The sequence below is a fragment of the Thunnus maccoyii genome, chromosome 14 (assembly GCF_910596095.1).
Source record: "Thunnus maccoyii chromosome 14, fThuMac1.1, whole genome shotgun sequence".
In the NCBI taxonomy this organism is placed as follows: Eukaryota; Metazoa; Chordata; class Actinopteri; order Scombriformes; family Scombridae; genus Thunnus; species Thunnus maccoyii.
This window is the reverse complement of record NC_056546.1, coordinates 1949517-1975537: the sequence shown is the minus strand read 5'-3', so window position 1 is coordinate 1975537 and position 26021 is coordinate 1949517. Positions and strand designations below refer to the sequence as shown.

At 39.1% G+C, this 26021-nt stretch overlaps 2 protein-coding genes across 2 annotated transcripts in view; both read left to right on the top strand.

The window, feature by feature from the left end:
• LOC121911227 (G-protein coupled receptor 4-like) overlaps window positions 1–26021 on the top strand; it is a 723099-nt gene that overhangs the window by 658688 nt on the left and 38390 nt on the right. The gene's annotated exons all lie outside the window — the stretch shown is intronic.
• LOC121911182 (protein NLRC3-like) lies at window positions 4944–22763 on the top strand. The gene is made up of 10 exons (XM_042432436.1): window positions 4944–5034; window positions 6112–6249; window positions 6853–6957; window positions 12474–12676; window positions 12811–14602; window positions 16427–16600; window positions 17442–17615; window positions 18243–18416; window positions 18671–18844; window positions 19884–22763. The coding sequence occupies exons 2-10, from the start codon at window positions 6122–6124 to the stop codon at window positions 19894–19896; spliced, it is 2937 nt and encodes a 978-aa protein (XP_042288370.1). The 5' UTR covers window positions 4944–5034; window positions 6112–6121; the 3' UTR covers window positions 19897–22763.

The following is a 26021-nucleotide window of genomic DNA, read 5'->3' as shown; positions in this document are numbered from 1 at the left end:
AATATTTATTCATCAGTCATTTATTATTGGAAACTTTATTCTCATATATGTTGAATTGTATGTTTTTCTGTAGATGAAACATGTTTGCATGTTTGTCTGACCTGCTGTGAACTGACTATAAGACTTTAGCTTATGTTAGCTTACCAACTGGAATTCATTAATTAAAAGTGCACAAATTGAACACTGTCTTTATTTGACCTATAAATTAATGCAAAGTACTTGGTTCTTTCCAGGAAATTTACTTAATTTAGATTGTCTGTGTTTTCCTTATTCCTTCACTTTATTGCTCAAATCAAGTGCAATATACAAACAGGGAAACAGCGCCACCAAGTGACGATACAAGAAAACAGCAATCCATACGGACTGAACACACACAAGGAGAAATAAATACATAAAAAAAGACATTTTAAAACATGTGGGGAGAGGAGAGAGTAAGTCTAATTAGAGATGTCGATATTAATCATGTTGTCTATGAAATGTCAAAAAATAGAGAAAAATTAAGATTAAGAGGGAAATTAGTTTGCAGTGTGTCCAGAACTTAACAAACACAATAACAGAAACACACACACTAAGAAGAAAAAAGCAATCAAAGACATAGTCCACACATGGCACACATCCTTCACAAAATACACAAAACTACTACACAGCAGCGTCCAGCAGTGCTCCTGGAGTATAAAGATTGAATGTGAGAGAAGACGATGCAGCCCAGAAATATACACAATACTATACTTTCCACTGTGCAGCACTAACTACAGTACTGCTGTGAGTACTAGGAGTTTTTATGTGCAACACATATACACCTGCCACCCTTTTTTTCAGGAAGTCTTCAGTCTCTCAGGTGTTCTTGTGTTTGTCCAGCAGGGGGAGACGTTGATCTGAACTTCCTTCAACACTGAGCACAAACACTCACGTTCTTATATTCATCACAGCTCAGAGGATCCAAATGTACACGAGTCCCCAAAAACTAACATTAGACCACAGTCCTCTTTACTCTGACCTTACCTTACACTGAACCTGAAAAACTGAAACCAGACCTGCCAGTCCTCACTGTGACCACGGTGTCCTTGCCTCTTTTAGGCCATATATATATATATATATATATATATATATATATATATATATATATATATATACAGTATACCATTATTTTTTTAATAGATGAGCCTGTTGATTATTTTCTGGATTAATCAATGAGTTGTTTGGTCTATAAAATGAAAATTGGATCAGTGTTTTCCAAAGTCCAAGATGATGTCCTCAAATGTCTTGTTTTGTCCACAACACAAAGATATTTAGATTACTGTCATAGATGACTAGAGAAACCAGAAAATATTCACATTTAAGATGCTGGAACCAGAGAACTTTAGTATTATTTCTTATAAAATGACTCAAAACGATTAATCAATGATTATGGCGATTAATTTTCTTTTGATTGACTCGATTAATCGACTAATTGTTGCAGCTCTAGTGTGTTGAGTTAACTTTATTGCCTTATTTGCCTCAGTGAGCTCACAGTGTGACAGGACAGACAGGACAACATTCAACACAACATACTAATAATAAAACATATACATGCAGGGCGGCTAAAGGCATAGGCCATATAGGCAGTCGCCTAGGGTGCCATCTTGTCTGGTGGGTGCTGGTCTCAAGGAAAAATAAAATAAGAAAATTTAAAAAAAGTAAATAAAAATTTGCTGGTGAGCGTCCCTCCTCATTTTCTACCTTGCAGTAAAAAATGAACCAATAAAGAAAGGAAGATAGACATACGCTTTGCACCCCTGTTCCTCACAATTTTCCATCTGCTCTGCACCAGTACTGTGCGCACTGAAAAACAAGGATGATGCATCACAAAGTCTGTGAGATGTTGAGGCTGATATTCACATTTTATTTCATAATGAAAAGGTCTAAACCTTCAGGTGCACAAGGAAGAAAACAGAGAAAAGAGAAAAGAAAGCCCAATATAGAGGTATGTCATCTTATAAATAATGATGCTACAATAGCTGCTGGACTCAGATAACATTACAGATTGAAGGATATGAGACTGAATGGCAGCCAGTAGCTAGCTATCTGAATAACTGCTCCTTCCAACAACGTAAGGCATTGTGCTGAAATTTAGCTGGCCAATATCAGTGATAATGACTAACACCATAAAAACATTGATTTCTGCATTGAGTTGCACCAGCTATGTGTAAGCTGACATGAGCCTCTTGGCATTGCAGCACATTGTAGTAAACTAAATCGATATTGAAATATCATATCAATAAATAAGGTCTATGCTGGATTATGGTGTTGCAAAATGGCAGCAATTAATGAGAAAATGATGATATGTGGCAGAAAAACTGCTGTTTTACCATCAGTAAGTTATGTGATATATTATGATTTACATTTATTAATATATAAATCACAACTTAGTAGTAATTTATGTTATAACCGTTTGGACTTACACACAGCTGACGCAACAGGCTGCAGCAGTTATTTGTCCTATTCTGCAGCTACATGTTTTTGCTTGTAATAGGCTAATATTTACTCTATAACTGTCCAGATGCTCTCAGGAAATATCTGCAGAAGCCTCCAGCTGCTGGAGAAGTTACATCTGATCTCCCATCTCCACCGATCTCTGAAGCAAGTCAGTTCAGCCAGTTATATGTGGCTTCTGTGTAACTGATAATACACTGCTATTTTGTCATTATTGTTATTATTATTATTATTATTATTATTATTATTATTATTATTATTATTATTATTATTATTATTATTATTATTATTGTTATTATTATTATTATTATCATTGTTGTTGTTGTTGTTGAGTCTTACAATTACACTTTGTTACTAATTAAATGTAGGTCTTAGTCAAATTGAATGAAGTTTATTTGTACAGTGCTACTTTATATGCAGTAGAATGACACAAAGGACTTAGTGCAGTGGTGTAACAGTTCTGTATGTTTGCATACAGCTGCAGGTGGAGCAACATCTAACATCATATCAAACACTCCAGCTACCTGCAGTGAAAAACAGCCTACAGCAGGTGAGTTCTGTTCATTGTATGTTACAGCTGCAGTTATGTAACTAATGTCAATATGGACAAATCCAGACACATCTTGCTATAATTCTATCAAATATTCACAATCAGTTATGAACATACATAACTCATCCTGTACATCTGGAAAGTTTAATCCATTTGTCCACAAATGGATGCTCAAGAGTCTATTTTTATTATGTCAGTACTTTGGCCAAACCTTTAACCATTTTCTAACCCTTCACCATGACAGAAAGCCATGGGAACTGCAGCTTGCACACACACATTTCATTTCTTTCATTTTCATTCATTTTTTCCCCCTTTTTTCATTAATTTTAAGGCAGTATCACCACATACTGGACCTTTAAAAAAAAAAAAAATCAAATGAGCTATAACTACACTGAACTATGGGTCCATTTAAAAACGTTTCATGTCATATACAAATGTTATCTATTATTAAATGGTTTCTTACATACTTGCATTATCATGGTAACACAAGTGCAATAAAATATATTGAATCATAACTATAATTTCCATATTAAGAAAGAGAACATAGCTAACTTAAATAATAATCAATATTAGACTGCAACCATCTATATTTATTCAAGTTGTTTACAGGACACATTAAAGATAGAATAACTTATTCCCAACTAAAATAATTTAAACCTGGATTCTTGACTTTTTTTCACTCATGTAATTGAACAGCTCTGGTCAACTGTTATCTATAATTTATGCTTCAGATGAGTTTATTGCCCGATGTGTTGTAATGTATGAATCACTGTGTGTTCTTACTAAAGGATTAATAACTATATTTGCATGTATGTCTAGAATTGCCTGCAGGTGAAGGAACAACAGACACAACATCCACTGCTACTCTACACCAAATCTTAATCTTGCGTAGGGCACCAAAATGGCTAGAGCTGGCCCTGAGTACTGGTTATCTGGACGGCCAATGTTAGGTGAAGCCAGCTAACTAAAAGATATCCTGGGTATGTTAAACTTGCTTCGTAGTTCAGGCCTCTGGTTTGTTTTTCTGCACTGCTCTTCTCAAGGTTGTCAGATCACCTGATGGATAGCAGCCAATCAAATGCTCTGCATGGTTGATGTAGCACCTGTACATAGCTAGAACTGAGTGACACAAAATCTTAACACACCAAGTGACTTCTACACAGACAGGTGTGTAGAAGTCACTTGGTGTGTTTCTGATGAATGTTGGTTTGTTCTGCTGCTCTGATGTCACAATAATAAAACTGTTTACAGCATTGTACAAACCGACGACTCAGCGTCTTCATTCACTGTCAGTCTGCTCGTGCACAGAAAGTGATGGACAGACATTTGACATTTAACGATGTTTAACATTTTCACACATATTAAGGTGTGTCAAAGACAGTGGTGTAAAGTAACTAAGTACATTTACTCAAGTACTTATTTGACAGCTTTAGTTACTTTTCAGATGAAGATTTGACACAATGGATAATATAACAAGCTTTTAAAATACAACACATTGTTAAAGATGAAACCAGTGGTTTCCAACCTTTTTGTCTTTTGACGTCTTACAAAAAGCAGTGTGTAGTCGGGGTCACATGTTTATGAGTTGTTAAAAGCTCCACCAAATAGTGATTTTTCCCTCTAAACTTCTCACATGGTTTCATTTCAATAAATGTCTAAGTGATCCAATATTTCACCAAAAATCAAAGATTAGAGAAAAAGTCCAGAAACTGTCCCCAAAAGGGAGGCGAGTCCCCACATGTGACTGTAAAAACAGATTTATGTCCACACAACATGAGGAATACCTGGTACACACACACACACACACACACACACACACACACACACACACACACACACACACACACACACACACACACACACACACACACACACACACAAACACTTGACTTCCAGTAAAAAAGAAGGCGGGAGGAGCAGACAGAGAGGAACACTGGAAGTAGAAGTATTCAGTCAATCTCCATTTTAAAGTCAACTGAGTAGAACGAGGACAACAGCAAGTCTGAGGCAGGGTGAGTGTTAATATTAAAGCTGCAAATAATGATTACTGTCATTATTGATCAATCTGCTGATTATTTTTGTGATTAATTGTTTAGATGATTAAACTGTCAGAAAATATCACAGTGTTGTCATATTCAAACGTTGTTTCCCCTTTTCCTTTCTACGTTTCTGCGTCCTCACAGTGATGTAATGTGACACACTGGTGCGATCAAAATAGAGAGAAGCCACAGTTAAGAACGACACAGATGTTTATCTGAAGTCTGTTTGTTGGATTAGGCTTGCCGCAGTGGTCGATGTTACCGGTGTTACACGGTGTTGGGACATACAACAATTACTCCAACTTGTAAAGTATCAGGCGTGTTATCAATACTTATTCGGACAAGAGACGCTACAATTATAAACTGTAGCGTCTCTTGTCTGTCTGCTCCGGGAGCGTCTGCAGCAGCAGCAGAGTCGCAGCAAAAAGTATCAGGGTGAGACGTCTGTTCTCCGTCCTGCTGCTGCAAACGAACGTAACGCCAGCTGTCAGCGACCAGCTACTCTCATGTTTCCGGGTCTCGGTGCTTGTTTTCGGCAACAACTCTCCCGCTCTCTGCCTGCTCAGCCTGCTCTCGGTGTGTCTCTCTCTGGATGGCAGGCGAGTTGCTCCGGTTCTGGTTCTAAGTGGCGGTCGTCCTCTGGTTCGTCCCCGTCAGCCGCAGCCCGGCTGTACATGGAGGACGACCCGCTGGCAGCAGCCTGTAGCCTAAAAACTAACTCTTAAATAAGGGGAAGATCTAAACTAAAAATCTAATGTTAAAGATTAAATTAAGCGCTGAGTGTCATTGACGAATATCTTATTTTGTAAAATGTCTGGTGTAACCGGTAATACCGGTGTTGTCACGAGTTTATTAGTCAGTGGGAAAATTTCCTCACCGTGGCATCCTTTCAGCTAGAGTCAAAGTTTATCTTTGTGATGGCTGGAAAACACACACGATTGTAGTTAAAGTAATGTAAACTAATAAGAAGATACTAAGTTTAGAGGAAGGACTTGGTTTATTATACTGTGTATGTGTGTGTGTCTCAAGTGTGACTGGTTTACCTTTCAGACTCCAGAAGATGAATGATTTGGAGGAAGAGGAGAACGGAGCTGAGTATCTAATATCCAGCTGTCTGTCTATGAAGAGTGACTGGTCCAAAGAGTCACCTCTACTCTTCAGTAATGAACCTGGACCCTCAGGCACAAAGTAAGAGACTGTTTCTACTGTAAACTGACCTGAAGATGATTCAGTTGTTTAATGTCATTTGATAACCTACATTACAACAATATTCTTTTATAATTCTGCGTTTTTTTATTCAGTCAGTGATCTTTTTGTTGTTTGAGCATTGACTGCATTATTTCTTCGTTTATAGCTATAATTTTGTGGAAAGAGTGCTTGATTGCTGTTCTGAAATGTTTATTAGTTGCTTCAACCAATATTTAATACAGGTTAAGTTTCAGAGGACAGATTGTTTTGTTTGCTTTCTAGACATGCACAAGTTAATCTGACAGCCTAGCATCAGGCAGCAGTGCCTTTAGTTTAACTGTTACCAAATAAACTCTTATATAAAAAAACTTTTTTTTGTCATTTGTCATTTTCACACCTCAAATATCAAGACAAACGTGTAGATGATAAAAACTCCTCAGTGAAATATATCCAGTTTGCATCTGTAGATGTTTAGAACATGCAGAAGGAGATATGAACATAACTATTTGTTGTCATTATTAAATCTTGATCCTGTGCCATGTTTCATGTTACATCTGCTCTTTACAAGAACTAATGATATGTGTAAAACAATTGTTTCCACAGACATAAAGCAGAGTCTTCAGTATCCAGCTGTCTGTCTATGAAGATCGACTGGTCGAAAAGTCATCCTCCAGAGTTCAGTAATGAGCCTGGACCCTCAAACACAAAGTAAGAGACTGTCTCTACTGTAAACTGACCTGAAGATGATTCAGTGAGACGTTTTCATTAGGTTTAAGTGTAGATATGAAGGAAACACAGTGGAAAAAAATAATGAGCTATCATCCATCCAATCTAGAACAGATCTTCATGTACATGTTAACCAGAGACAGAGACAGGGCTGGTATTGGTATTTGATTTTCCAGTTGTCACAGCCCGGCTCATAGGCTGCGACAAAATATGGAAAACCAGACGAGTTTTTGCAACTTAGGATAAGTGTTTATTTACAAAATAATAATAAATGAGAGCGGAAAAAATGTGGAAGTCAGTAATCAGTAATGTAGGCATGTGTGGATGTGTCTGTGCATGTCGGCAAGGAAAAAACAAAACAGCCGTGCCGCGCCACGCTCGGAATGGAAGAGGCGTGATGAAGGAGGAGATAGCAACTCTGTAGAAGGCCAAGCCTTATAGTCACGACCACACCGGGCCCAGGTGCAGCTCATGATGGCGATGACGATCCTCTGCCCTGCCCCGGATCCTGCAAGACAAAAGGAAACCAGCAAACAGAACACAGGAGCACCTAGTGGAGTGGAGGGGTCGTCACCCCCCCATAAAGATGAGATTCCCACTGGGAATGCCAGCAGACAGCTATTTCAGATATCAAAATAATTGGTGGGCAGCTACATAGTTTAAGGATATGTCCTGACTGCTTTAACTTAACCTTAACTCCTTAACTATATACATATGTTCTGTACTGACCATTCTTGAAGAGTCTCCCCAGCCAGCGAACCAAACTCCCCTCTGCAACTCAGCAACTCTGGCGCCTGGAGAAGCATTTAAGAGTGACAAAGAGAGAGATAGAAGGCCAAAGAGGTTACACAGTACAGTAAAGCAAAACTGAAGAGCAAGGTGCTCTGGATAAGGCATCTGCCACAATATTTTCAGAGCCTTTAATGTGACGGACATCCAAACAGTAAGACTGCAGAAATAAAACCCAGCGCATCAGCCTGCGGTTTGGGCAACGCAGTGAATGCAGAAAAGTTATTGGGTGGTGGTCCGTGTAGACCACCAGAGGAACAGAACCAGAGTCAACATAGACTTCAAAGTGTTGTAATGCCCAAATAAGTGCAAGCGTCTCTTTCTCGATCACAGAATAATTTAACTAAAAGGAGTTAAATTTCTTTGAGTAAAAACTCACGGGACATTCAACACCACTGTCCTCACACTGAAACAAGACAGCACCTGCTCCCACATCACTTGCATCCACATGCAGCTTAAAATGTTGATCCATGCATGGAGCTGCAAGAACAGGAGGTGAGCAAAGGACAGATTTCACATTTTCAAAAGCTCGTTGACAAGAAGCTGACCAAACAAACTTTGCCTTTCCCTTTAACAGATCTGTCAGAGGAGCTAAGACCGTTGAAAAGTTTCTACAGTTCACTGCAGTTCCTTCTTAGTTGTTGGCAATGGATACTTCTGGATTGCAGTTACTTTTGCCTGCACCGGACGCACAGTCCCCTGCCCAACTACCTTACCAAGATATGTGACGGTGGCCCTAATAAACTCACACTTTGCTAAATTAACTGCCAGGCTTGCATCCCTCAGATGGTTGAACAGCTTCCTGATATGAACCAAGTGTTCTTCCCATGTGTCACTGTAAATCACCACGTCATCCAGGTACACAGCACATCCATCCAGCCCAGACACAACCATGTTCATCAGGCGCTGAAAGGTCGCCGGCACGTTGTGTAACCCAAAACTCATAACAGTGTAAGAGAACAGACCAGAAGGAGTAATGAAAGATGAAATTTCCCTGGCTCTTTTTAGACAGAGGTACTTGCCAGTAGCCCTTCAGTAAATCAAATTTACTGACATACCGAGCTGAGCCAACCTGATCCACACAATCTTCAATGCGAGGCAGTGGATAAGTGTCTGGTTTGGTAACCCCATTTACTTTACGATAGTTGGTACAGAATCTAGGGCTCTTATCAGACTTACCAACCAACAAACAAGGTGACGCCCAGCTCGAAGATGAGGGTTCTGCGATACCATTCACAAGCATATATTCTATCTCTGCGTCCATCACCCTCTGCTTTTCTTCAGACACTTGGTAGAAATGCTGGCGAATTGGCTGCGCCCCACCTACATTGATGTTGTGTTCTATCAAGTGTGTACAGCCTGGTGTATCATTAAACAAACACAGATAATCATTAATGAGAACAGACAGCTCAGCACGCTTCCCCTTGGACAAGTGCCCAAACAGAGACTCCAGATTTTTCAGCGTTTCAGAATTTCTCAACTGGCCATGCAACAAGCTCTCATCAGGTGGTGTAACCCCATAATCCTCCTGCACAGAGGAGAAAACAGAACTTGCCACTGCTGTAGCCACTGAAACCGACTTAACAGGCTCTTTCTGCTCCTCACCATCAGATGCCACCTGTGATGCACAAGCATAGTATGGTTTCAGAAGGTTCACATGACAAAGGTGAGTGGATTTCCTACGCCCTGGTCTTGACAACAGGTAATTCAGATCTGAAACCTGGCACAAAACTACAAATGGTCCACTGAACTTAGCCTGAAAAGGAGAAGTAACAATTGGCAGCAAAGCAAGGACTTGATCACCTGATTAAACTGACGCTGCTCAGTTTTACAGTCATAAAGATGCTTCATCTTCTCCTGTGAAGAGACTAACCTCTCCCTAGCCATTTCCCCAGCAGCATACAGCCAATGCAGGAACCCATTAACATGCTCGATCAAGCTACTAGGAGGTTCAGGTTGTACTACAGCATCCTGCAGCAGAGTGAGAGGTCCACGCACTGTATGACCGAAAACAAGTTCATTAGGGCTAAAGCCAGTGCTTTCCTGCACCACCTCCCTAGCAGCTAACACTAACCATGGCAGCCCTTCTTCCCAATCCTGGTTCAACTCCACACAATAGCTATGCAACAGAGACTTAAGGGTGTGATGGAACCTCTCCAGAGCCCCTTGACTCCGAGCATGATATGCAGAAGCCTGGTTATGCTTAACCCGCAGCTGTTTCAGAACCTCAGCAAACAACAAAGATGAAAAATTTGAGCCCTGATCACTCTTAATCACCTGTGGAACACCATAGATTGAAATAAACTGTGTAAGCGCTTTCACCACCGACTTAGTAGTAATGGTACGCAGCCGGATACCTAGTGCTCTGACACATTACTGTAAGCAAGTAATTGCTACCAGATTTGGAACGAGGCAAAGGACCCACACAGTCAATAATCAGGTGCTCAAAAGGCTGTGCGATTGCCGGGATAGGACACAGAGGAGCTGGCACTGATTAGGCTTCCCAGTCAACTGACATGTATGACATGTTTTGATGTATCTGGACACATCCCTTTTCACACGAGGCCAAAAAAAAAAACGCAGAATGTAATCATACGTCTTACGGACCCCCAGATGTCCTCACTGATCATGAGAAGCTTTCAACACTTCCTCACGAAACTTGGAAGGAACAACAATCTAGAAAACTGGATTACCAACAAAGTTTTCCCCATGTGGCACCCATTTTCTCACCAACAGGTTGACCTGTAGCACGTAACCATTTGCATCTTCCCATCATCAACAGTGATAACGGCTTCAAACAGCTTACTCAGAGAGGGATCAGCTCTCTGCTCCGCTGCCAGGTCACTGCGAGAAACAGACAGAAGAGAATCAGGAATAGCAACAGAGAATGCCCCACTTTGCCCTGCTCCATCCTGCTCAGAGGCAGGCTCAGGCTCTACCTCCGCACGGTGCATGGCCCATGTCACTGCACACGCTGTAAACACATCAGGGAAGCACTGAGCACTTTCATCTAGGTTCCCCGTAACAGATGGTGAAGACGTTACTCTTGGTGGTGGCGTACCAACGGCCCACACATGGCTGCCAGCCAGATTGTTCCCCAGAATGATGTCCACACCCTCAATTGGGAGTGCAGGACGCACGCCCATGGCAACCTCATCTTGGACCAAACCACAGTTTAGCACCAATTTATGCAGTGGTACAGGCAACACTGTTAAACCCATCCCCCGCATCAAAACAAAATCTCCTGTGTCTGTTTTCTGAGAGAAAGGCAACACAGAACTCACAATATATGAATCAAAAGCCCCAGTGTCTCTCAGAATTTTTACCGGCACAGTGACATTGCTCCCCACTAGAGACACGCAGCCATCAGACACGAAAGCTGAGAAGTCTGATTCCTCCAACCTGCATTTTGCTCCAGCTCTGACCTGCTGACAGGGAGACATTACAGGACAGACAGACTTGACAGAAACAGCACACGCAGCAGACTTGCCCTGCGCTCCACCATTTCCCTGCTTAGGACAGTCAGCTTTCCAATGCCCTCTTGGTCGTTTCAACATGCATCTGGCCCCGTGCAGCCCGATCTGGTCCACTCAGGCGAGGACTAGCTCTCTCCTCCCACCCACCTGATACATGAAACCTGCTACCATCATCACGAGCCCGATACTCACGGTCACCCCTGTGCATAAGCACATACTCATCTGCCAATTTAGCAGCTTCCGCAGCAGTCTGCAGCTTATGTTCGTTTATATAAAGAGCAATGTGACTGGGAACAAAATTTTTAAACTGCTCCAGAACGACCAGGTCACACAGAGTGTCATAAGTATCAACTTTTAATGCAGTCACCAGCTCCCTGGCGAACTCAACATGTGTCTGCCTCCCAGACTTCTCCCATGACCAAAACCTCTGGCGGTATATGCCTCAGGCACCAACTCGTAAGCCCTCAACACTGCAGCCTTGACCGTTGCATAAACCTTACCCTCAAGGGGAGGACCCCTCTGCTCCACTAGGTGCTCCTGTGTTCCGTTTGCTGGTTTCCTTTTGTCTTGCAGGATCCGGGGCAGGGCGGAGGATTGTAAAGCGCCTTTCAAAACCAGAGTTACAAGGTGCTGTACAATGCAAACAATTGAGAGAAAAATAAAATAGAATAAAAAAATAAAAATAAATAACAAATGTGTTGTGTCAAATGTGTCTGTGTGTTTGTGTGAGTGTGTGTGTGTGTGTGTGTGTGTGAGTGTGTGTTTGTGTGTGTGTGTGTGTGTGTGTGTGTGTGTGAGTGTGTGTGTGAGTGTGTGTGTGTGTGTGTGTGTGTGTGTGTATTCAACAAATGAAATGGATTCAACAAATGTGTTGAATCCATTTCCCTCCTCATGAAACATTTGCAAAGCCAATTTTGAAGCTAATATTTTAAATCCTGCATTGTTTACATACATGTTTACTAGCTTGCACTCTTCTTCTTCTTCTCTGCCTTTTCTGGTGCTTTGTTGTGTCTGTCTAATTACTTTTGACCTTTTGTAATTGCAGTATATATTACTTTAAAAATTCAAATTGAATGTGCTGCAGCCCAGAACCTGAAGAACAAAAAATGTGTAACTATTCAAATACATACAGTCTGGACTGTTAATGTAGGGAAAGAGCTGTATGCAACTTGTGACCTGTTGGTTGGCCACCACTTATGTCATGTGTCATAAAGAATGTGTTCATGTCCACAGAGAGAGGAAGAAGAGGGGTGTTTCTGTGGAGGAGCAGCTGTCCTACTGTTCTTTGTGTCAGGACGTCCTGAAGGATCCAGTCTCTACCAGCTGTGGACACTGGTTCTGCAGACAGTGCATCACCTCATACTGGGACCAATCTGCTTCATCAGGAGACTCCTCCTGTCCCCAATGTGGAGAAGGATGCTTCAGCGCTGTACAAAGTAAGACTGAAGATCTGTCTGCTGATGTTATCATCTATGAAAACAGGACAGGAATCTACCTCCTCTATCCTACTGAAAATTAACAAAGTGAGACATATTTCTTTTTAATTCTACATTGTTTTCTTTTCTTTCAGCAGAAAATGGTTTGCAGGAGGTTTTAGATGAACATAAGATCAGTCTGAGGAGGAGATGTGAATGTGTGACTGAAGGAACTGATGAAGCAGGAAGTGAAACTCTCCTCAACAGGATCTACACTGAGCTCTACATCACAGAGGGACAGAGTGAAGACGTTAATACCCAACATGAGGTGAGGCAGCTTGAAACAGCTTCCAAGATGAAGACCCTCCATGACACTCCAATCAAGTGTCGGGACATCTTTAAAGAATTAGCTGATCAACAGAAACGCATCCAAGTCGTTCTGACAAATGGCGTTGCTGGCGTTGGAAAAACCTTCTCAGTGCAGAAGTTCACTCTGGACTGGGCAGAGGGCTCAGAAAACCAAGATGTCAGTCTGGTGATTCTGCTTTCGTTCAGGGAGCTGAACTTGATCAAAGATGAGCAGTACAGTCTCCTCATGCTGATCCAAGTTTTCCATCCAACATTACAGAAGATCACAGCAGAGAAGCTCACTGTCTGTAAAGTTTTGTTCATCTTTGATGGCCTGGATGAAAGCAGACTTTCACTGGAATTCAACAACAATGAGGTTGTGTCTGATGTCACACAGAAGTCATCAGTCAATGTGCTGTTGACAAACCTCATTGAGGGAAAGCTGCTTCCCTCGGCTCTCATCTGGATAACTTCCCGACCTGCAGCAGCCAATCAGATCCCTCCTATATGTGTTGACAGGGTAACAGAAGTACGAGGCTTCACTGACGCCCAGAAGGAGGAGTACTTTAAGAGGAGATTCAGTGATGAAGAGCTGTCCAGCAGAATTATCTCACACATTAAGACATCCAGGAGCCTCCACATCATGTGTCTCATCCCAGTCTTTTGCTGGATCACTGCTACAGTTATGGAGCACATGTTGACTACAAACAAGAGAGGAGAACTGCCCAAGACTCTGACTGACATGTACTCACACTTCCTGCTGGTTCAGACCAAGAGGAAGAAGCACAAGTATAATGTGGGACATGAGACGCATCCACAGGAGCTGACAGAGGCTGACAAGGAAGTTCTTCTGAAGCTGGGTAGGCTGGCGTTTGAACAACTGGAGAAAGGAAACATCATGTTCTACCAAGAAGACCTAGAGCAGTGTGGTCTTGATGTCACAGAGGCCTTGGTGTTATCAGGAGTTTGTACAGAGATCTTCAGAAGAGAAAGTGTGATCTTCCAGAAAACAGTCTACTGCTTTGTACATTTGAGCGTTCAGGAGTTTCTGGCTGCAGTCTACATGTACCACTGTTACACCAGCAGAAACACAGAGGTATTGAAGGACTTCCTGGGTAAAAAACACAGTGACTCATCTCTTGATGACTTCCTGATGGGAGCCATGGAGAAATCTCTCAAAGGTAAAAATGGCCACCTGGACCTGTTTGTGCGCTTCCTTCATGGCCTCTCTCTGGAGTCCAACCAGAGTCTCTTAGGAGGCCTGCTGGGTCAGACAGAGAACAGTCCAGAAATCATCCAGAGAGTCACCAATAACCTTAAGGAGATGAACAGTAAGGATAACTCTCCTGACAGAAGCATCAACATCTTCCACTGTCTGATGGAGATGAATGACCGCTCAGTACATCAGGAGATCCAAGAGTTCCTGAAGTCAGAGAACAGATCAAAGAAGGAACTCTCTGTGATCCACTGCTCAGCTCTGGCCTACATGCTGCAGATGTCAGAGGAGGTTCTGGATGAGTTTGACCTGATGAAGTACAACACATCAGAGGAGGGACGACTGAGACTGATCCCAGCCGTGAGGAATTGCAGAAAGGCTCAGTAAGTCCAGATGTCGATAGCATGATAAATCAATGTAGATCAGCAGTTTAGTTCTTCAAATATAAATAATATAAAATTCTTATTATTGTTAAAAAAGTGCTCTGATAATGTTGATTTTTCAGTTGGTTGTGTTTATAGCTGTTAAGTTAATGAACACAGTTATTCTATTTATTTCTAGTAATTATTGGATTTAATAGTTATTTTCTTTTATTTATCTTCCTTTGGGTGAAGGAGGCATCATTCAAACCTGGTAAAACAAATTAAGGACTTAAGAGGTTGTAGTTGAGGTTTTATTCCAGCAGCATTTTATCAAAACATATATCAGTTTTTTACAATTATCAGTGAATGCAGTAAAGTTATTATTACTATTATTATATAATCGGACACTGTTTTTACCACTATGATTAATAGATTAAAATAAGATCTGTATCATTTTCCAAAGGCAATTTCTGAAGTCAGAGAGAATTGCTTTCATTATCATTTTTTTCTTAATGGTTTCTGAGCCATTTCATAGTGAACATGGAGGATCAGCAAATCAGCAAACTGATTCAGTAATGTCAGTCATACAACAATATCTAATGTTTGCTAACATTACCAAAATTGGCCTCCTGGACATGCGAGACAAACCCCTGAGTGTTGAACCAACCAAAGGTGTCTTTTATTTGTCATGAATTCAACTTTTTATTTTAAAGAGGGAAGTCATGTTACATAGTCTTGTTTTTAAGTTTTTCTTATATTCTGTTGGTCACAGATAGAAACTCTCAGGTGTTTCTCTCTTGTTGGTGTAGAGAAGAGTAGAAGCAGAAAATGCACAGAGGTCTATTGAATATATAAGAGCAGAATGGTAAAATTCAGACTGTTTCAAGATATCTTATATACATTAAAGGTCAATGTTATATTTTAATGCTGATACCCTGATAACATCTTCCTGATGACATTATGTTGAAAATAATTCAACCTTATAGGTTTGTTAATTGTGTTTGTATGCTGAATCAGTTTTTCAGATTCTCTGAAAAGAATGTTGACAACTTATCATCATGTGGTCAACAGTCACTAAATTTTCCCGCTTATGGATGTGCACCTGACAGCAACAGGTAGCAAGGAGAGATGATCTTTCTCAACTGTAACAAATTAAAAATAGTGGACAGTAAAAATGGTTTTCTAATCAAGATGGCCTCATGCTAACTTTGTGGAGACAGACATGGGACCAGATCACACAGACAGACTGTGCACATTATAGAAGCCTCAATGTAACTCCATTTTCTCTCCCTTCATCTGCAAGATTAAGTCTGCAGGTATGAGAGAGAGTGATAAGAATTATTGTTTGATTCAAGCACAGTGAGATATGATTACCTGAACTAGGAGTGCTCTGGTAGCCTACTGGTCAAGATGCATTCCATATAACCACAATGTTTTTTGTTTTATTCTAGCAGCTGACCTTTGTTGCATGTCGTTCCCTGTCTCCCTCTCTCCTCTTGTTCCCTGTTATCTCTCAACTGTCACTTTCCATTAAAGGAATAAAATGCCACAGAAAAAATATTTGAAAAATTGAAAAAAAGATTAGCTGAACCACTGATGTGAAGAGCAAATGTTAATCAAAATAGGGAATGTCAAACTGTTTAGTCATCAAACCCAGATAGCATACGGAAGTGGGCCACTTCAGGCAATGATGTGGCACTGCTGGCCTTCTTCTGGCCCGGACAAAATGGATGTGAGCCTGAAGTGGCCTACATGTAAAATAACAAATATGGCTCAAATATCCCAAAACAAATGTGGGCCATATGTTTCATGATAACATATGTTATAATATATGTGTCATGACAGACTTTCTGGCTGTGGACTCTCAGAGACTCATTGTGAAGTTGTGGCCTCAGCTCTGAAGTCCAACCCCTCTCATCTGAGAGATCTGGAGCTGAATCGAAACAATCTGCAGGGTACAGCAATAAAGCTTCTTTGTGCTGGACTGGAGAGTCCAAACTGTAAACTGGAGACTCTGAGGTTGGTTCACTGGCTGTATCTTTGGTAGTTTTTTCGATATATTCAATTCAAATCCCTCACTGAAGTTTCAAATGTTTTGTTCATAAATTTTCAGGATTTGCCTGAGCACAAATCTGTAGAATCTAAATTTTTTCAAGAATTCAAAGTCCATAGTCTTGTTCTGTGTAAAAAACTTCCAGACATTTAATATGAGGCTTCAATAGTCTAATAACACATATTAAGCAAGTATCTTTATGTTTCTTCAGTGTTTCCTTGCTGAGCTGCAGTGGAGGGATCGTAACTCAAAGATGGAATTTTGTACTAGATAGTCTGTAACTCTGAGTCAGACAAATCAAGTGGGTGTTTACCAGACTGTCAAAGCCTCATATTAGCTTCAGCTGAACTTATGGACTAATTTCCTACAGTGTAGCTGTATTAGGAAGAGACCACTTCACAGCCAGTATGGACAGGAGGAATGATTAATGCCACCAATGACATTTTTTAATAACACATGCCTACTAAACTACCAAATACAGGAAGAAGGAGGTCATGTAATAAGTAATTAAAGGTTTAGTCCAACATGTCTGACTTTATATTGATCCTCTAATTACAGACTTGACTGAGTTCAGCAGCATTTTATGAATCAGTGTTGACATGAATGTTGTGGTGACATTTGGATGATGTCTGTAGAAGGCTGATATTATGATGACCCACAATAACACAATGACAGTCACTCTACTCATTTTAGGGAAAAACTCATTGATGAGGACATAGTAATGTTGAACTACACATTTAAAACCTGAACACATCTGATTTGATTATAAATGGATTTTTTTATCTACATCATTTATTCTTTATTCAGATTGAGATGGTGCAGTTTGTTAGAGATCAGCTGTGCTTCTCTGGCCTCAGCTCTGAAGTCCAACCCCTCTCATCTGAGAGAGCTGAGTCTGAGTCACAACAACCTTCAGGATTCAGGATTGAAGCTGCTGTGTGATTTTCTTGAGAGTCCACACTGTGGACTGGAGACTCTGGAGTGAGTTCACTGACTGCCTGTTAGTATTATTGATCTCAGTGTTTAACAACTGAACCTACTTTATGTATATACATAACTTACATCCATGAAGTTAATTTTCTTTTTTCCATATTTTAATTTTTACTTACAAAGTTTAATCTATAGTTATAAAAGATGACTGATTCTTAAAGAAACTTTAGAAAATGTCCACTGGTAAAGAGGTCACATCTGTATACAGAAGATCCTCTCAACTAAGATCTGTTTTAAATTGATCAAGTTTACTTGCTGAAGGAGAAATATTTCTTTATTATATTCTTTAATGTGCTTTAATGAATAATGTCTGATCATTGATATTGATCCTTCAGAACACACACACACGGACAAAGAGAGATCAATACATGTGTTCAAAATATTTTTTATGAATCAGTGTTGACATGAATATGTGTCTGAATGTTGTGTTGACATTTGGAGGATGTCTGTAGAAGACTGGCATTATGATGATCCACAATAACACAATGACAAAATCACTCTGCTCATTTTAGGGAAAAGCTCATTGATGAGGACATAGTAATGTTGAACTACACATTTAAAACCTGAACACATCTGATTGGATTGTAAATGTATTTTTATCATTTATTTTTTATTCAGATTGTGGGGCTGCAGTTTGTCAGAGATCAGCTGTGCTTCTCTGGCCTCAGCTCTGAAGGCCAACTCCTCCCATCTGAGAGAGCTGGATCTGAGTGCCAACAAGCTTCAGGATTCAGGATTACAGCTGCTGTGTGATTTTCTGGAGAGTCCACACTGTAGACTGGACACTCTAAGGTCAGTTTACTGATTGTCTTTTACAATTGTTGATCTTAATACTTAAAAACTCAACCCAATTTCTGTAGATACATGACTTACATCCATGAAGTTAATTTTCTTTTTTCCATATTTTAATTTTTTACTGTACCAAGTTTAATCTGTAGTTATAAAAGAAGACTGATTCTTAAAGAAACTGTAGAAAATGTCCACAGTTAGTTGTTAAAGTCAATTAATGTTTTTATCATTTTGGTAAAGAGTCATTCTTTATTCAGATTGTGGGGCTGCAGTTTGTCAGAGATCAGCTGTGCTTCTCTGGTCTCAGCTCTGAAGTCCAACCTCTCCCATATGAGAGAGCTAGACCTGGGAGGAAACAACCTGAAGGATTCAGATGTGAAGCTGCTGTCTGATCTTATGGAGAGTCCACACTGGAGACTGGAGACTCTGAGGTCAGTAGAGAGTTGGAGTCAGTATGTGCTGGTTTCAGCAGTCTTATATTAAACACAGTTAGTATCAAAGAAAAGATCCAGCATATCCTGGTGAACCTTAAACTTTCTCAGTGGCTCTTTTACTCAGTGAAGCTGTAGGAGGAAAATGGTGACAGGCTTCAGGATTGGACAGAAAGACAGAGAGAAAGAGAGAACAGTCAACCAATCAGATCAGCCAGAAGTTTGTTGTGATCATGTGTTTGAGTTGATGTGAAGACGACTGTTGTTGTGTTCATGTCTGCAGGAAATAAAGCTGGATTACAGCTGACAGCCTTACAAGATGTGTAGAGACAGTGGTCCTCATCATCAAACTGTCGTACCATCAAATCTGATCTGAAAGTGTTTGTTTTCTCATTTCAACAGTAAAGAATTGATCAGTTCATCTTTGTCAGAGCTCTAAGATTAGTCTGACTGCCGCCTGCAAATCACCGGCCCTGATTTCACAGAACCATCATTACGTTTAGTAACCATGTGGTCTTTATACAGACCAGAACCTCTGCTGAAGTCCAGGAATCACAGCAGGTGTTTAGCTGAGAGCTCTGACTGATTGTCATGTGATGATTTACCAGCAGGAAAGATCTTCAAATCCCACAGAGACTCTGTAGCTTTTAAACTTTTCTAACAGTTCACATGTATCAACAGTAAGTTCATCAGTAAACTGATGAGTGAATGTCACTGTTTCTGCAGTAATGATGTGTTCATGATTCTCAGCAGTTTATTTCCTCTGTGTACTTCTGTGAAATCTGCAGAGTAAACGGACTTGATACCAAAAGTCTGTGCAAGTGTGTGAGCTTGGAGCTCAGTGTGTTCACTCCAACATGTTAACATGAGAGCTGAAAGGAAGCTGGCTACGCTGCACAGCTGTTCCACTTCTGGTCTGAACAGGACTGAAGTCCCTGCTGCTCTATATAGTGGATGTGCTGCATCACTGACTGACAGCTGATGAAGTGAGTCTCACTAAACACTGATTTATGACCTCTGTTGTTTCTTCTCTTATCAGCTGGAGGTATTGACCTCTGTAAGAGTGTGAGTGAACATCCAGGAGTGTGTGTTGAGAGAGGATCAGCTGTATCCTGATGATCCATCTGGACCGGAGTCTGGATCTGGATTTTGTCATTTCTTAACTGACTACAAACTGAACAGTTTTCTCTGGATTTTGTTGAAGTCAGCATTTTACAAATGTGTTATACATGACTTGTGTGATGCAGAAAAGATTTTAAAGAAAAAACAGGTGTTATAAGTCAGACTTTGATCCTGGGCCCATATTTATCAAGCGTCTCAGAATCACACTGAGAGTTAACCGAGGACTAAAACCAATTTATGAAGCAGAAGAGAATTTACTCTGTCAGCAGGAGACAGATTACTCTTGGGAGCGAGTGAGACGTTTCTGTTTTACCACACTCAGAGCGGCAATGTAGAAATAATGATGATGTGTTGTAGTTTTCTCACAGTCTCGGCTGGAAATATTTAACAGTGGTAATTTGGTATATTATGTGTATAGGCAACCAAGGTTATGTAACGAAACTATGATGCCAAAATTCATTATAAGATGATATTTACAAACTGTAAAGAAAGCCTGAGAAATAAATGTGGCCTATATGTTAATTAAGATAACAGATAATTTGACTCAGCTGTGTGAAATGATCTTGGTTCAGCCACATGGTTTCACAGCCTGTAATAGTGCTGCATCTTGCACATATTGCACAGACACATGTTGCAAACCCTCCTCGTGAAGAACATCTTCTCTTCCACTGTCCAATTCCTCTTTCAACTGCAGCCCAAGTTAACTTCCATTCTCTACATGAAGGTAAATACACCGTAACAATAGAAACATATATTGTTAAGGTGCATCATCCTCTCTCAAATATCAGGCTGTAGCTCTGCTGTTATTTGAAGTAGTCTTAATATAAAATAACCATATAAAATATTTGACCTATTATAATTAAGTTGAGATATCCTTCATTATGCAGCTGACATGATTGTGTTGAAAGAAAAGTTTTAGTGGGCTGTAACTGAGGACCCTCGTCATGCTCATTATCTTCACGACGTGCATTACACCAGATCAAAGTTTGATTCATGACTTCCATCATTGTCACTTCTGACAGAATCGTCACTGTTGCACAGCTGCATTTTCCCCATTTCAAAAAAGTGTAACATTTTGAAGATCTGCCTGAACTCCATCTCCTGCAGCTCCTAAATGTTGGCAGAGATAGGAATCATTTACCAAGTTTGGAAAGTTGAAAAAAACACTTTTTCTCCTAAAAGTAGGACCAGAGATGCGTCACTCTGATCATTTCTGGCCAGTTAGGAGTGATTTCCTGCTCTGAGACACTTGATAAATACGGGCCCAGATGTGATTGGATTGGATGTCCACAAATTTCATTCGGTTAAATTCTAAAAGAATTTATCATTGGTCCAGAAAACCTGCATGCAGGTCAAATCATATCTTGGTTCATCAAGCCTGTGGTGAAAAACTTTGTATGTTTTGATTCCAGTCTTAGTTTTGATGATTATATCAGCAGCTCGTCCAGTCCTGTTTTCACCATTAAAACATTAAAATAATATATATAAAACTAGCGCAGAACACTGCTGCTGTCAGACTTTGAACTAAAACCAGGAAAAGAGATCATATTACTCCATTTCTGTTATCACTTCACTGGTTACCTATTTGTTTTAGGATTGATTGTAAAGATTTAATTGATTACTTTTAAAGGCTCTTCATGGCTCCAGATTACATTTCAGAGTTGCTCTGTGTGCAAATATTAAAGCTATAGGTATCTAGCTTTTATATGCAAAATTATGATGTCAAAATGAATAGTTTATATCTCATAATGACATTTAACAAGTCATTTGCAATAGGCTTTAAGTAAACACTGGTCAACCAATCAGGTGGCTTTAACAATAACTATATAATTTAAACTTGTAGGTGAGATCATGTGATCCAGCTGTGTGATCCAGCCCTATCCAATCTCATCCTTTACATCTTTTTTTCTGCATGTGCAGCATCTTGCATGTATTGTACAACACTGCACACAGCAATAACAATGCAAATGGACTGTGGGCACAACTTGATTAAAAACATGAAATTTATCTTCTCCACTGCCCCACTCATCTCCAGCTAAACCTCCTGTTGACTTATGTGTCCTTACTGCTCTTTTAAATATATCTCTGCCATCAGTAGTTTAAAACTAATGAATCATTAAATAAATAAAGCCGCCATTTGTATGAATGCAGCCTGTTTTTTTTATAACTTCACATTGAATGGTGGGAAATGAATTAGTGCTGATTATCAGCACAGATAAATATGGGTCCTGGTCTTTGCTGTCAGGGCTCTGAATCAACCTGTTTGAGGAGCTCAGTCTTATAAGTCAACATCTTCCTTTAAATCACTTCTTCAAACTCATTTTTATCCACTGATCTACCAATGGTTTTTGTTTTATATGCTGTACATCTTAAATTTGAATCTTATGTGTGTTTTATTGGTTTATTTTCTTCCTGTATGTGTGTCTTAGTTTTATGTAAAGCATTCTGTAATGTTGGTTTTCAGAAGTTTTATAGACATCTGAAGGGAGGGTGGTGGGATGATGGTGGTGGTAAACAAAGACCAAATTCTAACTGCAGAAACATCTGTGGAAATAAATGAACTTGCAGCATTTTTATCGTGTGTCAAGCTTCAGCTTCATGTATAACATCTATTTTTATTGTAGTTATATTTTCTGTCTTTGTGTATAAATGAGCCATAATTGATTGAATCTGTGTTCTTTGTTTTGAACTCACTAAAAGGCTTTAGCTTATGCTAGTTTAGCAACTGGAATTCATTAATTGGAAGTACACCAATTGAACACTGTCTTTATTTGACCTATAAAGTAGTGCTAAAGTACTTGTTTCTTCCCAGGAAAGTTGTTAACTTTAAATTGTCTGTGTTTTCTTTATTCCTTCACTTTATTGCTGAAATCAGGTGCAATATACAAACAAGGAAACTGTGCCACCAAGTGACAATACAAGAAAACAGCAATCCATACAGACTTAACACACACAAGGAGAAATAAATACATAAAAAAGACATTTTAAAACATGTGAGAGTAAATCTAGTTAGAGATGTCTCTATTAATCATTTTGTGTATGAAATGTCAAAAAATAGAGAGATATTAAGATAAAGAGGGAAATTCGTTTGCAGTGTGTCCAAAACTTAACACACAATAAAAGAAACACACACACTAAGAAGAAAAAAGCAATCAGAGACAGTCCACACATGGCACACATCCTTCATAAAATACACAAAACTACTACACAGCAGCGTCCAGCAGTGCTCCTGGAGTATAAAGATTCAATGTGAGAGAAGACGATGCAGCCCAGAAATACACACAATACTATACTTTCCACTGTGCAGCACTGACTACAGTACTGCTGTGAGTACTAGGAGTTTTTATGTGCAACACATGCACACCTGCCCTCCTTGTACTGCTGTCTGGAGGGTGGACATTAGGATTCAGCCTTCATATCAGTGCTGCTAACCCTTTTTTTCAGGAAGTCTGACGCTGATCTGAACTTCCTTCAACACTGAGCTCAAATATTCACGCTATTATATTTATCACAGCTCAGAGGATCCAAATATACATATACTAACATTAGACCACAGTCCTCTTTACTCTGACCTTACCTTATACTGAACCTGAAAAACTAAAACAAGACCTGCCAGTCCTCACTGAGACCACAGTGTCCTCGCATCCTGTTTTTAGGCCATATATATACAGTATATGTGTATATTAGAGCTGCAAGTAACCATTATTTTTATTATAGACGAATCTGTTGATTATTTTCCGGATTAATCGAGGATCGAGTTTGGTCTGTAAAATGTCAGAAAATGGTGAAAAATGTGGATCAGTCTTTCCCAAAGTCCAAGATGACATCCTCAAATGTCTTGTTTTGTCCACAACACAAAGATATTCAGTTTACTAAGAAGAAGCTGGTACCAGAGAATTTTAGTATTATTTCTTATGAAATGACTCAAAACAATTAATCAATGATCAATCTGTTGATTGACTTGATAAATCGACTAATTGTTGCAGCTCTAATGTGTTGAGTTAACTTTATTGCCTTATTTGCCTCAGTGAGCTCACAGTGTGACAGGACAGACAGGACAACATTCAACACAACATACTAATAATAAAACTAAAATATAAATGTATGTATGTATGTATGGAAATTTGAAAATACACAAAATATCATAGATATAAAAATGATAAGCTAAAAACTATCAACTTTAAAGTGAGAGGTTTGTAATGCAGAAGTTAAATAACCCAAGCATGTTAAAATAGCATAAATAATTACAAAGAAGCATAAACTTGACTGTAAAGGCTGTGAAAGAAATTTGAATAGTAGGTTATCATTTTATAAATCTTTTGTATATATGTTACAAATGTTTTCAAACTAAGGAGTCAATGTTTGTTATCAACTGAATGTGATGTAATGTCATTGTCATTTTGGGGATACATGTTGGTGAAGAAATCCTACTCCTAGGCTAGTTGAACTCTTGAACCTGTTTCTATCTGAGGGTTGCTTGCTGACCTCTGGGGCTAGCTAGAGATATCTTTGTCTTAAGCCTACTGTTTTAGAGACCATACTTGTTTGTAAGAAGGTGTAACGGTTTGTGGAAGTGTCCATTTAGGGACCAGATTGTTTTTAGCTTTGCTTCTGGAGAGGTATAAAGCTGTCTAGTTTGAGTTCACAATCTTTAGAGAAAGGGCTGGCTTTAGGGAAAGGGCCAGCTGAACAACATGCTTTCTCTCCAAAAATACAAGAAGATTGTATTTTTGTTTGTGTTTGGACATTTGTATAATTGTTACTGATGATGTGATGGATTGTACAGTGTTTACAACTGCTTCAACAAGTAACAATGTTTAATGCTTTCTTTATGTCTCCATGTGCCTTCTTTCTCGAGAGAAAATTTCCACAACAAGGCTCATGCACACCTTCAGTTTCTTGTAGACAGATGCGTAGGAGGAAATGTCCAATAGGCAAGAGAAGAGAGAACTACCCGCACACTGTCCTTTTACTGCAATAAACTTAATTAGAGATACAACGTTTGGGTCCTTAGACCTTCGTCAGGTAAAGCTAAGGAACAAAGAACATTCCAGACAGACAAAGCCAACACCCCTCAGCCAAGGCCAATCAGGGACCAGGAGCTGCCAGCCAATCAGTCCCACAGTCTGTATGCATTTAGCCTATTAGAAGGCAGCTCCACAATCTATAATGGACAGCAACTACATCCATTTATATACAAACACTGAATAATATAATTCAAGTTAAAATCAATGTATCCAAAATCATCTTTTCCATAATGACAATAATAATATTAGGCTAATGGTAGATCTCAGGGTAACACTGTCATAATTTCACTGTTTAGACTTACCCATAAATATACCTTTATATAGGTAGTAGGTTACCACAATACAACATTTAAACAGCCACAATCAATCATATAATAGTAGAAATAGGAAAAATATGAATATAGAAGAAAACATTGAATCTCACAATTGAAATACAGTACTGTATGTACTGCATTACTACAGTAATGCAGTACATTTTTACAGTTTTACAGTATTTACTGTAAAACTACATTTTTTTTTTGTTTTTTCTACATTAAGTGTAAATGCCATAAAAAACACAGTAAATTATTTTTATTAAAAATATTCACCATGAAATAAAGGCTGTAATCTGTAAATTAATATAATGGAATGTTAAGGATTTTTCAATTACTTAATGGTCTTGAATGTTACATTACATTGAATTCTATGTAAAAATACAAATAATACACATACTATTACTGAATGTAAAATTAAGACAACTTTCTGCTTTTTTACTTTAAATTTAAAATAAGTTAAAAAAAAAAAAAAGTTTAAAAAGTAAAAAAACACTTACTGTCAAATATTGGTAAAAAAAAAAAAAAAAGTTATTCTACAAAGAATTTTTCTTAAAATACAGATATTTACTGTAGACATTATATGCATTTTTACAGTCCAACTGTTGTAAAATAAAAACAAAAAAATATATAAAATATGGCTAGAATACTAAATAAATGTATAAATGTGCATACAAAAATGAAAAACATTGCAGAAATACCTTAAAATTACCTAAT